Source organism: Sebastes fasciatus, chromosome 9 (assembly GCF_043250625.1).
Source record: "Sebastes fasciatus isolate fSebFas1 chromosome 9, fSebFas1.pri, whole genome shotgun sequence".
Lineage (NCBI taxonomy): Eukaryota > Metazoa > Chordata > Actinopteri > Perciformes > Sebastidae > Sebastes > Sebastes fasciatus.
This window is the reverse complement of record NC_133803.1, coordinates 21,142,804-21,156,559: the sequence shown is the minus strand read 5'-3', so window position 1 is coordinate 21,156,559 and position 13,756 is coordinate 21,142,804. Positions and strand designations below refer to the sequence as shown.

The window sequence follows — 13,756 nt, the reverse complement described above, 5'->3', positions numbered from 1 at the left end:
GAAAATAAGCATAATATGTCCTCTTTAAGTTGGCCCCAGAACCTATATGTTATCCAGTAGTCTTAATTACTAGTCCATTAGCACTTAATTATAGAGTAATTATGTTATATAAAATAGTGTTATTGAAACCTATTTGAGTGTGATTCAGGATTCAAATATTTGTCACATACAGAAGTAATCTTAAAGTAAAGAAGTACTTGAATTTCCTTGGGATCAATAAAGTATCTGTCTGTCTGTCTGTTTATCCGTGTCGAGAAATGTGAAGTACAGTGCTCCTAAAAGATTAAAAATGAGGCATTAGAAAAAATATATACAAAAGAAAACATGAGCAACCTACTTTCAGTTTATAAATATAGTATTGGTGCATTATTAAAAATGAACTGCATCTTTCACATCATTTAAACTGTTTTAATATGAATTAAATGGATATCTCTATATAAACACATCTGTATGAAAAAGAACACGGTACATAAAATAGTGATTACAGAGTACATATTACAAAAGTCAGGAAATATATTAAGCAGTAATTCAATATAAACTATACAGTGAAAATGTTTAAAAGCAGTCAATTAGATCACTTTGTACAAGGAGTGTGCAAAATTCAGTGGACCTTCACATACTGTCAGAAAAGTCAGTTAGTTCTTCTGTAGACAAAATAGAAGAATGAATGTATCGAGTAGAGGGCGAATTTCAGCCCCATCATGTGCAAAAATATACAAATATAAAAACAAATCCACGGGTCAGTAATGGCTGAGCTCCTCTGGAGGAAGTGGCAGGTGGTAATTGTCGTCCCCTCCGATGTAGGCGCCTATGCCGCTGCTGCTGCTCTGGCTCCCCCACTCGTAATTGTCAGCAGCCAGACTGGAGAATCAAACATCCTAAATTAAACCTCTCTGAATCTTTTGCCACATTGCTACTTCATGAACAGTATTTTGGTGATTTAGATCTTGTTTTTTTTTACCTGGCTTGGATGTTCTGAGGCATGACGCTCCACGCCAGGTCGTCGTCACTGTCATAACGCCGCGGGTTGTCGAAGAAATAAGCCCTGGAGGAGAAGACGTGACCGGGAAGCACAGAGCCACTCTGCAGGACAAGCATAAAGTATTATCTTACATTCTAAAACCTTTAGACCGTATTTCACATTATTTGCTTTTGAGTTTAAGTGATTTTTCCATTTTAACTTGAACCGACAAAACTGTGTAATATTATTATTATATAAGACAGAAACAGGCATTTTGTGTAGCTGAACTACGGTATGATTTATCTGCTTTCCTATTAATCATCTTGTGACCCCTCTGATTCGTCTTGTAACCCCTGGGAGGATTCCTGACTCACCCTGTCTAGGTCGGGCTGCCGAACTCTGAAGAAGAAAACTACGAGAGACGTGGGGAGCAGCTCCCATACAAACAAGATCACTCCGAAGACGATGTAGCCAGCGTCACCCAGAGTCGACTGTAAGTCTGCCTGAAAAACAAAACACAACACATTCACTATTGAAACAGCCAACTTTATTACCCAGAGATGGAGGGAACTGTACTTCCTAATCGCAATCATCACAAGGGAAACAACCACCAATAAGGCAACAAAAAAGTCTTTCCATTTTCTCCCATAACAGCCATAACTCACATAAATTGGTCTGAACAATCAACAGATGCTGTAAGAAAAAAAAGCATGCTCTTCAACATTAAGTCATTACGAGCTCCGGTGGTTCACCTGGTCTGAAACGTTGTACCAGTCGTAGTCAAAGGAGTTGATGCTCTTGTTAGAGAGTCCCAGGACGACCAGATTGTAGCAGGCCCTGGAGGAGTACAGGAGGATGACGGTGGCTCCTATAACCGTCACCTGGCACACTGAAGTCCCCTGCACAGGTTGAAGAGTGTCATTAAGAAATTACATATTATCTATCTTTAGGGGGAAATTAAACATAATCTAAGTCAGGATTTTTTTTTTAAATGAGCAAAAACGCTAACATTGAGTTTATTAAATGTTTTCCATATGAAATATTTTTTTACACTGTATATGTGTGCATATCCTTGATATTCAACTTATGAGTTCATAGATACCAAATACTTGATTGTGCTCGTTGTAGTTTCTGAGATACAGACATTTTCTTATCATACAATATATCTAGTATTTGGGCACATGGGACTACTGTTTATTCCTAAAATATTACGGAGTATATTGCAAAAACAGTAGTTACATGTGCCCAAATACTAGATATATTATGATAAGAAAAAGTCACTTTTCAGCCAAACGGTTTGACTTCACATTTGTGCTTAGACGAGCCCAGCGAATACTTACACCAAAGGAAATACAAAATTTCAGTTTCGGGGAACAAATGACTTCAAACATTTTGTGAACTCATATAGAAAGTAGATAGAAACTGAAGCTAAGAATAGCTGTAATACATTTTGAATTTCAGGTGTCAGGTGTGACCTTTCATTTCGTTGGCAACCAGCCGATTAGACAGCTGTCAGGCTATTAAATAGACGTTATCAGTCGCTATAAGCCCCATAGATGTGGGGTCAATAGGGGCCTACTACACCCACTAGTAGGTTTTATCATCTAGTCACATGGTAGATCACTGATGACCTTCCGGTGTAGGTCGGGGCTATGGATGGGATACAAAACACAGGGTTGTCACCTAGAAGACCAGAGTTGGCATCCTGTGTGAAACCAACAATGTGTAGTTCTCTTTGTGTTCCTAGTTATTTTAACCCAAAACACAATGTTTTTCCCTAAACTTAACTGTTTTTCTTTGCCTAAACCTAAAGAAGTTGTAGTTTTGTTGCCTAAACCTAAAGAAATTGTAGTTTTGTTGCCTAAAGCTAAAAAAGTTGTAGCAGAAGCCTTTTTGCTTGTGTTCAAAATGTGACGTTTTGTTCAGTTTTACGTGTTAGAATGTGATGCTTTTGAGTTCCACAACGTAGTAGGCGTCTATGGTGCTTATAGCGACTGATAACGCCTGTTTAATGGCCTAATAACAGTTGAATTGGGTGCACAACCAGTCATGCACAAGAACGACACTGAGTTGCTAGGAAACCATCACCATGTGCAAAGCATAAATTACGTGGAGAGGTGCATCTTCACACAAGGGTGCTATTAGCAGCACATTTTAATGTCAGTTACACAAATAACTATGAAACAAAACACTTTTATTGTGTTGATCCCAGAGGGTGTAACTACAACTATACTCAGATTTCATTTCTACTGTTTTCTCCCTCTCGTTGCCACACAGGATAGGACGGGGAAGTATTTCTTACTTTGGACTCCAGGTAAATGTTGGCCAGTGACATCTTAGCGACCTTGTAGAGACACAAGGAGAGCGAGATGGCACACAGGACAAAGAGTGAGTCGTTGATGGCGACCCTCACGAGCACGATGGTGTGGGCTTCTGCAGAGGTCATCCTCACCAGCAGGGCACACACTAAATTCACTACTAAAAACACCAGGCTGATGAACAGGAAGAGCAGGTACAGCGGCAGCCTGTGGGTCGGGGAAAATAGTATTTTCAGCCCAAAAAATACTTTTTTTAGTTCTTCAGAAAAATATAATTTAATGGCAAATGAAATGCACGCACCTGTATCTCAAAAGCTCTGGTGCATATTTAGACTTTGCCTTGAAAACAACCTGTGAAAAGAAATCATCAGTTACTGCGTCTTGCTATGTGGGCAGCCCACTTTCACTTCTCTATTCTCGCTCTTCAAAAAACAGAAACCTTCTTCTGAAACAGGAACCTCACAGCAGAGTTTTGAACTTTGCATACACAGTAGTCACACAGCAGCACCGGGCCGCATCATGTACTGTAATGCTTTATGCCACCTCGCTCTAAACTCGAAACTGTGACTCAAATCAGAACAAGAGGATTATGCTAAAAATAAGCTTGACGGAGAAGCCAGGGAAGCTGTTATTTCATATTTGGACTAAGTAAGCAGATGAAGGAATGATTCACTGTCTAGCTGATCTGAATGAGAGTGTAGCAAAGGGTAATATATAAAAGGGTCCTTTAGAGCTGCAGCGATTAATCGAGTAGTTGTCAACTATTAAATTAATCGCCAACTATTTTGATAATCAATATGAGAATTTGTTTTTAAAAGTCAAAATTCTCTGATTCCAGCTTCTTTTTAAATGTGAATATTTTCTGGTTTCTTTACTCCTCTATGACAGTAAACTGAATATCTTTGAGTTGTGGACAAAACAAGACATGTGAGGACGTCATCTTGGGCTTTGGGAAACACTGATCGACATTTCTCACCATTTTCTGACATTTTATAGACCAAACAACTAATCATTTGAGAAAATAATCGACAGATTAATCGTCAATGAAAATAATCATTAGTTGAAACCTTAGGGTCCTTGTTATCCAGTACTGTTAATATAAGTATCTATTAGAGCTTCATATCACATGTATTCACTGCAGCAGCAGGGCAATAATTTATTGTTGATATCTATGTTATCATATCATATTATTGATTTGATGAATTCTTCAAATTCAAAATATTGTATAATATTAATAAACATTGTAATTAAAATGTCACTAAATTAGTCGTTAAATGTTTTGTGAATATCAATTTGATGATTATATAATTCAATACATACCTAGATATGTGTTGGTATTGGAACAAATATTCACATTTAGAGCTGAAATGATTAGTTGATTAACAGAAAATGAATTCTGATAATCAAGTAATCCTTTCTCAAGCAAAAATATCAAACAGTCGCTGGTTCGTTGATGGGACAAAATCAATCATTTAATAACACCACATTGAGATCAGGGAGCTTGTGATTAATATAACGATAATTCATTGACAGATTAATCAATAGTGGGAAATAATTATTAGTTATAAACTATTCTTCATATTGTTGTGATACTAATTTCAACCAAATGCCCAGTCCTAGTTTAATGTTTTTAATTTCTCTATGTCTAAATGATCATATAGGCTACTGTTTGATTTCATGTTATTACTGTTATTTTGGTTTCAGGGACTACAGTTCACATGAAGGCAGTGTGTGCATGTTTTATGATCTATAAAAAATACTCTGGAATAATAATTTATGTCTAATAAAAATTCAATTACCTCGTTAAAACATTACATCTACTTTTTCAGGCTTGTCGAAAAATACAGAACCCATGAATATGCAAATATTTATTATTTCAAAAGTTTAATATCTGGATTCAAGATGTAGGAGACCTCATTGTAAAGTCTAAAGTCTTGCATGTGTGTACCTACAGTATGCCACTCAGCAGTTGCCTGGTGTTTGTATAATGTATCCTCTGACATGAATTTATCAGCTATCTGTCTACTATATCCTATGAATTGATAATAATGTATTCAGTTATTTTATTATTTTTTTCTGACTTTTATTATTATTATTATTATTATTATTATTATTATTATTATTATTATTATTATTAGTTTCTCCTGTTTTGTTTATTATTATTTTATCTGTTATGGAGGACCACAAGAGTCATGTAAATAGTAATAAAGCATTTAATTGATTAATAACTAATTGTACAATTAAAATAGCTATTAATACATTTGTTTACAAATTGATTTATCTAATAATTAATAAAAAAAAATAATAATAATAAATCTATGAATAAATGGACTAAATTACAAAGTAATTAATTATTTTACATTTTAATGGGAAATAAAAAGAAGAATTAAAAATTACGTGAGTCTTATGGAGGTTTCAAGTTTGCACATAGATGTGTAAGTTGCATATTGACTTCCAAACTGGTTCTAATGTCACAAAATCCTGCTATTAAACTCCTATTTAAGGTGAGCACAACAGAAACTTTCCCTCTTCTAGTGTCAAACTCTGCACATCCATCATTGTGCACAGTGAAGGTCAAACATCCAGATGAAGCAGCAAAAAGCAAAACACACATATTTGAGTGGAAGAGGACTTTAAATCAGATCTTTTTACACTCAAAACAGGTGCAGGTGTTTTATTTTTTATGTGTTTTTTTTTGTTTGCTTTGTTGTTTTGTTTTTTTAACTATACTCTTTCTTTTTGTCATCATTATTATTGTTATTTCTCTTCTTGGTTTTGTTTTGGTTTTGAATGTTGAGGTTGTTTTCTCTAGTGTACTTGATGGGTTTGTCTGTAAGCTCATCTAACTTTTGAAAACACATTTTTTTTAGGATAGCATTCCTTTAAGTCGAAGGGTATAAATATATGTATGTACACATCCGTTTCTGGACGCATGTGTACATTTATACACATTTATGTATATATACTGTATACTTGTTTTATGAACTTGTCCTACCATTTTACCACTTGTATTATTAGTGATATGTTCTGTGATGTTCTGTTTTAGCAGTTACCATATTTGTTTTACTCTATCTGCTTTTATTGTCTGATGTTGTATTTTAACAGTTATACCATATCTTTTACTTTATTTATCTGCTTTTATTGTCTGATGTTGTTTTAACAGTTACCATATCTTTTACTTTATTTATCTGCTTTTATTGTCTGATGTTCTGTTTTAACAGTTACTATATCTTTTACTTTATTTATCTGCTTTTATTGTCTTGTGAAGCACTTTGTAACATCTGTTTTGAGAAGTGCTATATAAATAAATGTATTATTATTATTATTATTATTATCTACTTAAAAGTTGGTTTATAGACTGTTGTAATTACAAACAGTGGATTGCATATATGAAAACAGCCTTGAAAAAAGGGAAAAAATAAAGCATTAAAAAAAAAATAATAATAAAAAAAAAAAAAAATCAAGGCAGGTGCAGATAAGTGACATAATAAAACCCCTTGTTGTTAACTCACCTGTGCAAAGTAGAGGTTCATGAGGCTGAGAGTGAAGAACTGCAGGCAGACAGGGAAGCAGTAAAGCAGCCAGAAGGGAAACGGGCCCAGGTTGTTGGCCGTGATGAAGTTGTTGAAGTAGAAGGAGAAGAGCACGGTGCGCAGCGCCGACCACAGCAGGCACAGCGACAGGAACACCGTCTGGTAGCTGAAGCGCTTGTGTCGGTAGCGCAGCACCAGCCACAGCTGCACGTAGATGAAGATGAAGAGGAGGGAGTAGAAGACGGTGTAGACCACGGTGAGGCCCAGGGTGACGTAGGGGGGCACGGCCGGGCTCAGGGTTGGCAGAGGCATGGGCTTATCCTCCTCCACCTCCACCTCCACCGGGGCCTCCATGAACCTGCTGTGGCCTGGACCGGACCGGAGGAGGAGGGAGTGGACCGGAGCGGCCTCTGCTGCTGCCCGGTGCTCGGCTCTCTTGTCCCCGCAGAGGAGAAGCTTCAGAGCCGCAGAGAGAATAAATAATGTCGTCAAGTGGAGGGAGAAACGAAAAGATGCAGAAAGAGGAAGAAAACAAGGCTAACTTCCTGCTGCGGAGCCAGAGACAGCAGCCGGAGAGAGAGGCACATGATCAGTGATGATGATGAGAAGGAGGCTGTTTGTCGGGAGCATCAGCAGCAGCAGCGGAGCAGGAAGCTGCAGAGAGCCGCAGCTCGGAGCTCAGAGACCGGGGAGGAGGAGGACCAGCCTCCGCCCCCTCCAGACCTCCAGACCTCCAGCCCATCCGCATCATTACGTGACGCTTTACGCTGCAGCTGACGCGCAGTACTGTACCTTTAACCCTGCTGGGAGGATGGGGGCTTCCCACCCTCTGCACTGATCCATCATCATCATCATCATCATCATCATCATCCAACAGTTCATAAACAATCTATACAACATATATTCACCTACTGCAGGATTTCACAAGATGCAACTGTAATAATTCACAATAAATTACAGTATAATTATGTTCACAATATAATACAGTATTCAGAATTTTATTGTGAAATTAATGCAAGGCAATAAGATAAGATAAGATAAGATATTCCTTTATTAGTGTGGAAATTTGCAGTGTACAGCAGCAAAGTGCAAAAAACAAGAAGCATCAGCTAACACAGTAAAAAAAAGAGCTAAATAAAGTGTAACAAAATATGAACCATTTATATAAAATAGAAGGAAGTATAAAAATAGGAGCAGTATATACAGTATTGACAATAAACAGACTATTAACAAAATTGCACAAGTGGAAAATGATATTGCGCAGTGTAATAGAGCTGTTTCTACATGCTAAATAAATGTAAATTATTAATTAATAAACTAGTAGCCAGTAATTAACTAATTTAATTAATTACAGTGTATTCAGGCCTACAGTAAATACAGTTGATGCATTTAATTGGTTCTTTTTTTTTTTTACACGAAAAGGGGCACAAGCAAAAATATCACAATAAAATCACTTCAGAAGATACCATGCACTGTAACAGAAATTGCTGTGAACATGTGTGTACATTACATTCAAACATTACATGTTACAGCCTACAATGTGTACTAATAATATTATATTATATCAGAATCAGATATATTTGCCAAGTACATACATACAAGAAATTTGACTCTGGTTTAATGCAACTCTCTCAATGTACTTACACATTTAATATAAATAACAGCCAGGGACAAGGACAACAAAGCTGGACAAATAATGGTAAAGAATAGACAGGACTATTATGTACATAAGTATGGAAAAATATGTGAATTCCTGTATATAAGTATTATATAAATATATATATAAAGCACCAATGACCAACAATAAAATAAAAAATAAAAAATGAAATACAACGTCTATATACAAGTCAAGTGTTCTTTAATGTAGACAATACAAATAGTACAAAGAAATAAATACTGAATGGATATGCATGGACTGGATGATTATGTACAGTATGTGCACGTATACATGTCTATATACATTTATATTGCCAGTGAAAGATGATATGTAAATCATACAAAAAGTGCATTAAAGACTGAAATACTATATTAGAACTGGAGATAAATAAAGCTTTTTTTCAGAGTTTTTACTACAGAACAAAAAGTGCTGCAAAATGAAGGTATAGTTGGAGTTGTGTGTGATCGCAGTGTCCCTGGTTCTCACTGTCTCGCTTCACTGTAAACTTTCAAATTAAAAAGACCAAAAAACATCTTTAAAAAGTAGGCAGAATAAACCAGAAGTGTTTGTAGTAGTACCTTCACATTTATTAATGAATAAAACATCCTTAATCATTGAATTTTATACAATAAAACTGTATTTTTTTTACATTTATTGATCCATTAATCTAATTACTGCAATGTAATTGCCACAAAATGAACCTGGAGTCTTTGGGGCCTCTGAGGGTTAAAGGTTCAAAGGTTCAGTGTGGTGAGAAGGAGCGAACGTAGTCTGCAACCAGAACAAGATGCAGTCTGGGACACCGGGGCAGTGGCCCGCTTTGTCCAGTTGGTAATCCAGTCTTGACTTAATGTTAAATGGTCAAATTAATGCAGCAGAGGTCAACATATTCTGATCTTTTTGTCCCAAATAGGAGTCAAGCTTCAAGAGTACTGGATCCTACAAATTAAAATCAGTAGCATTTTAAATCAACCCTCTCTGCCTGGGAAACACCAGGTGTGTGTTCTTGGACTTAAGAAAGCTCCTCCAGTAGTAGTGAGTAGTTCTCCTCATAACCAATAAACTGATCTTTATGTGTAAAATCACCAGAGTACTTCAGGTCTGATCAGAAAAACAGAATTTGGTTTATGATCCAAAAAGAAACGTATCTAATCTGCACACAAATCTCAGTGAAGTTTGTTATGGTTAGTAGTAGCTGGGGGTTTTGTTTCACAGGACTGGGGCATGTGAATATGAGGAAGGCCACGGATAGAGGTCACTCTAGCAAACCTTTGACTGCAGTGGTACATTAATCTTTTCACACACACCACCACCCAGGCACCAAACCAGACAGGAAGCTGCCAGCTACAGCACTTCCCTCTTTAAAAAAGCCACATTTTTAAAGGAACAGTGTGTAACATTTCAGGGGATCTATTATCAGAAATAAAATATAATATTCATAACTATGTTTTCATTAGTGTGTAATCACCTGAAACTAACCTGAAACTAAGAATTATTGTGTTTTTGTTAACTTAAAATGAGCCCTTCATATCTACATAGGGAGTGGGTCCTCTTCAGAGTCCGCCATGTTTCTACAGTAGCTCAGAACCAAGCCCCCAGGAAGAGCGCTGGTCATTGATCCCAACTTTCTTAGTGGCCAAATGGCAGTACAGCAACTTCCGTGTCCGTCATGTGAAGCAATTGGGCCCTTAAAGACTTTTTCCCATAGACTTACATTGGGAAAGAGACGTCTGTACCTCAGCGGATCATTTTTTTTTTAGGTAAATCAACTCCCCAGTACGAACACTCTAATAGCCTTTATTTAAATTATTAGGTTTTAAAGTTGTAAAATGCACTAATAGCCGAATCCAGAGTTATTTCCTTTCCTCCGTTCATGTGACTGAGACCCAGACCGAGGCTGCAGCGCAAGCCGTGACGACGGCGTGATGTTGGGACCCTGTGACCGAGTCATGTGACCGAGCGGACGCTACTGCGCATGTTCCCTGTTCCCCAAGATCCGGGTACTTTTCTAGGCGGAAGTCAAGCGATTATGTCGTCATGCGCCACTGAGCAACTTTCATAGGAATGAACGGGGCCCTGTCTCCAACGCTGTATCCAGTTCTCTTTATACATCCATGCCCAGAACGGACAAACCAAACACTGGCTCTAGAGAGAGTCTTTCACATTTGTACGTTTCCTGAAGGCCAGCATAGTTCTCCAACACGCTTGTGAAACTGTGGTAACGTGAGCCGCAGTGAGGCGAACGGCGTTACCACAGTCACTGCAGTCTTGGAAAGTGCGAGCGGAGGGGTACTTAGTTGGTTGTAATCTGCAACCACACCACTAGATGCTGCGAAATCCTACACACTGTACCTTTAAGTATTTTTTAGAAAGTTGGCCTCTAATGTGTAATATGTAGAAATGAATTCAATGACATCCTCATTTGTTTTGTTTCACATCTTTGTTTTCAGTAAAGACACACTGTAATTGTGTATTTAACAATGGCAGAGAACTATCTCAAAGCCTTTTAGATATGAAAGCAAAAGATTTTGTCAAAAAAATGCAAAAAATATGAAAATATCGAATGCCTTATTTGTTCCCAGATTTCCCTCAGCCAGGCTCCGGCCCTTTAAATCGTCCACATCAACCGTTTTGTCTGTGAGTATAAAAAGAAAAATAACAGAGTGGTGACAAAATGGCACTTGAGTTTGATTATCAGGCTCACAGACACATCATAGCTCAGTCCACTGCTGGTTCCCATGGCAACACGCTCAGAGGTAACAGATGCACTCAAATATCCCATCAGCCACTAGGAGTCCAACAAGGACCCAATCTGTATCACCATTTAAGAGCAGTGAATATCGACAGCGGTATAAAATAGATATATAAGAAGTCATGCAGTCATGATGAACAAATCATGACGGCATACATCTACTGTACATAATATCAATTTATATTAATCTCTGAAAACCTTTTAATTCTAAGGAGAATATATTCAGGAGCCACAAATGTAAACTTTATGCAAATGACCAGAAGGTGGCGCCTTTCAACTGTATAAAGATGGAAAGGCTGGGAGGGATCCAAAGTGGGAGAGTAGTTATTAATGTAACATAGAGTACTAGAATTAAATGAGACAGGTAAAAAGTAAGAAATACAAAGGAAATTAATAAGCAATGTTTGATTCACCTGTGAATGGTCTCTTTCCAAAAATACTATGGTATTCAGCTAAATATTTAAAATCCATCTCCAGAAAAATGTAATGCTTAGCGCTAGTCACTATTTACTGCTAGTATGGTTCAAAATCTGCAATGAAAAATAATCTTTTCACATGGTGACTGAGACAAAATATCACATTTTATCTGTGGCATATTGTCTGTGTATTTGGGAGTCTTGACATGAAACCATTTAAGAGCATTAGCAGCTAACAGCAGATCGAGAAATGTTGGGTTTAACTGAGATACAATCCAACAGTCCAGACAATTCCAGTATGTTTAAAGCAGAAACATATTACAATAGAAACACATTATGACTGTTTATTTTCTATGTTTAGAATATATGAGATAAATCCCCGCAAGATGTTGAAATGTTCATTACAGCACGCTACTGACGGAGGAAAAAAACCTTTAAAAAATCTTAAAGCCCTACTCGTAGAGGGGCTAAAATTGAAAGTTTGCCCTCAGGGTGATGCTGAAGAAAAGGCAGTGGAGCCATGGCAGCATAAAAGTGCCCTCTAAATTTCACAGCAATATGACCATTATATGTTTTGGCCTGAGGGTGGTGCAAGAGGGTAGCTCCACAAAAGTGTCCACAAAAGGCTCATCCTCTAACCTATTTGCCTTGTGACCCCTTAAAACAAATCTGTTTGTCTACTTGGGACCCTTCATCACAAGTTATGGCCTCAGTTTGGATGCAAAATGTGAGCAGTTTGACCAAATTCATTTAGACTATTTCATCTTGGAATATTTCCCTTGAGAAGGCGAAAATATCCTGTACTTCAAAAACAACAATAAGAGAAAAATCTGAAAAATAAACTTTTTTTTTTTTTTTGCAACAAAATAGATGTATTTTTCACTCTCACACCTTTATAGGGGCACTCCGCCAATTTCACACATGTAGATCAGATTACTCTTCCTGAGGAGTCGCCTACTGTTATGTGGGTGTTTCCCAGGCAGCGAAGGATCCATGAAACAGAATCTGTACTTTCAGTTTTGATATGTGCAATTAAAAATCTTGGCTTGGTGGTGGACATAGGAAAAGGTCAGGGGGTCACCAAAAACATTATTAATCATCATGATTTGTCAATACCAAATCTAGTGTTAATATTATCTTTCATTTAGAAGTCATTTGTCATCTTATTTTCATTTTCAAAGTACAAAGTGTTGGCAAAAGACATTTTTCCACTGATGTAAGCACCAAACAAAAAGGCCACAGGTCACAAAAAATCATAAGGGGACCATGAATACCCATATTAAAACGTCATGGCAATGTGGCCAACAGTTGCTCAGATAAGTGGACCAAAGTGTTGGATGGATGACTGACCATCCGTTAGCAGGAACAGCTCCGTATTACCAGCATGCCCCTCATTATCCCAGCTGGAGACAAGTCTCATAGCCACAGCGGGATGCCTCAGATGATTAGTGTATGGTACAGTGCTCTGTGATACTGTCCTTTACATAATGTTTCAATCAAAGCGGCCGTGGCGCTCTGTTGCTGGTAACTGGTCCATGCTCTGATGTCTGTGCTCAGATGGCCCCTTGGCCTGTATCCAGATCTGCTAATACAGTCCAGTGTTGTCCCTCTGGAGACACTTGGACCTCCCACACAGGTGTGTTATAGCACCTTATCATCTAAACAGTGATGGATGCTTTCTACTGTATTGGCAATACTGGAGCAATGAGTTGCAAAGTTAAAGGGACTCTTTGTAACTTTTTACACATATAAATCTACCGGGTCGGGATCCCATGCGCGCTCGCGTGTGGCTACGCTGTTCAGACCGCTCCTCTGCCTGCTTGTCTTCACTCACACAAAACGCGCGTTCTCGCTCTACCTCACGTTCATGCGCGCTCACTACACACTGCAGAAGAGAATATCTAGTGAATGTACAGTGGATGTTTGTGCAGAAATAAATGCTGCAGCTCCTCCAGACCAACAGAGGTTTTCCGTGTCTTGTGAAGTGACGGAGCTCCGCAGAGAGTAACGTTATCGTCTCCGACCGGGTGCCGGTGTCTCCCTGCGGCTGCGGTCGGGAGGCGATAACGTTTCTCTTCCTGCTTCAGCCCCGCTGCTTCAGCCCCGAAGGCTGAAGCAG

At 38.0% G+C, this 13,756-nt stretch overlaps 1 protein-coding gene across 1 annotated transcript; it reads right to left on the bottom strand.

Annotated features, from left to right (window-relative positions):
* Positions 1-387: 387 nt before the first annotated feature.
* Positions 388-7,587, bottom strand: gpr137ba (G protein-coupled receptor 137Ba). The gene is made up of 7 exons (XM_074646622.1): positions 6,792-7,587; positions 3,581-3,630; positions 3,264-3,486; positions 1,714-1,860; positions 1,336-1,464; positions 962-1,083; positions 388-861 (listed from the first exon to the last, which is right to left on the bottom strand). Exons 1-7 carry the CDS (start codon positions 7,164-7,166, stop codon positions 741-743), a joined length of 1,167 nt encoding a protein of 388 aa, XP_074502723.1. The 5' UTR covers positions 7,167-7,587; the 3' UTR covers positions 388-740.
* Positions 7,588-13,756: the final 6,169 nt, after the last annotated feature.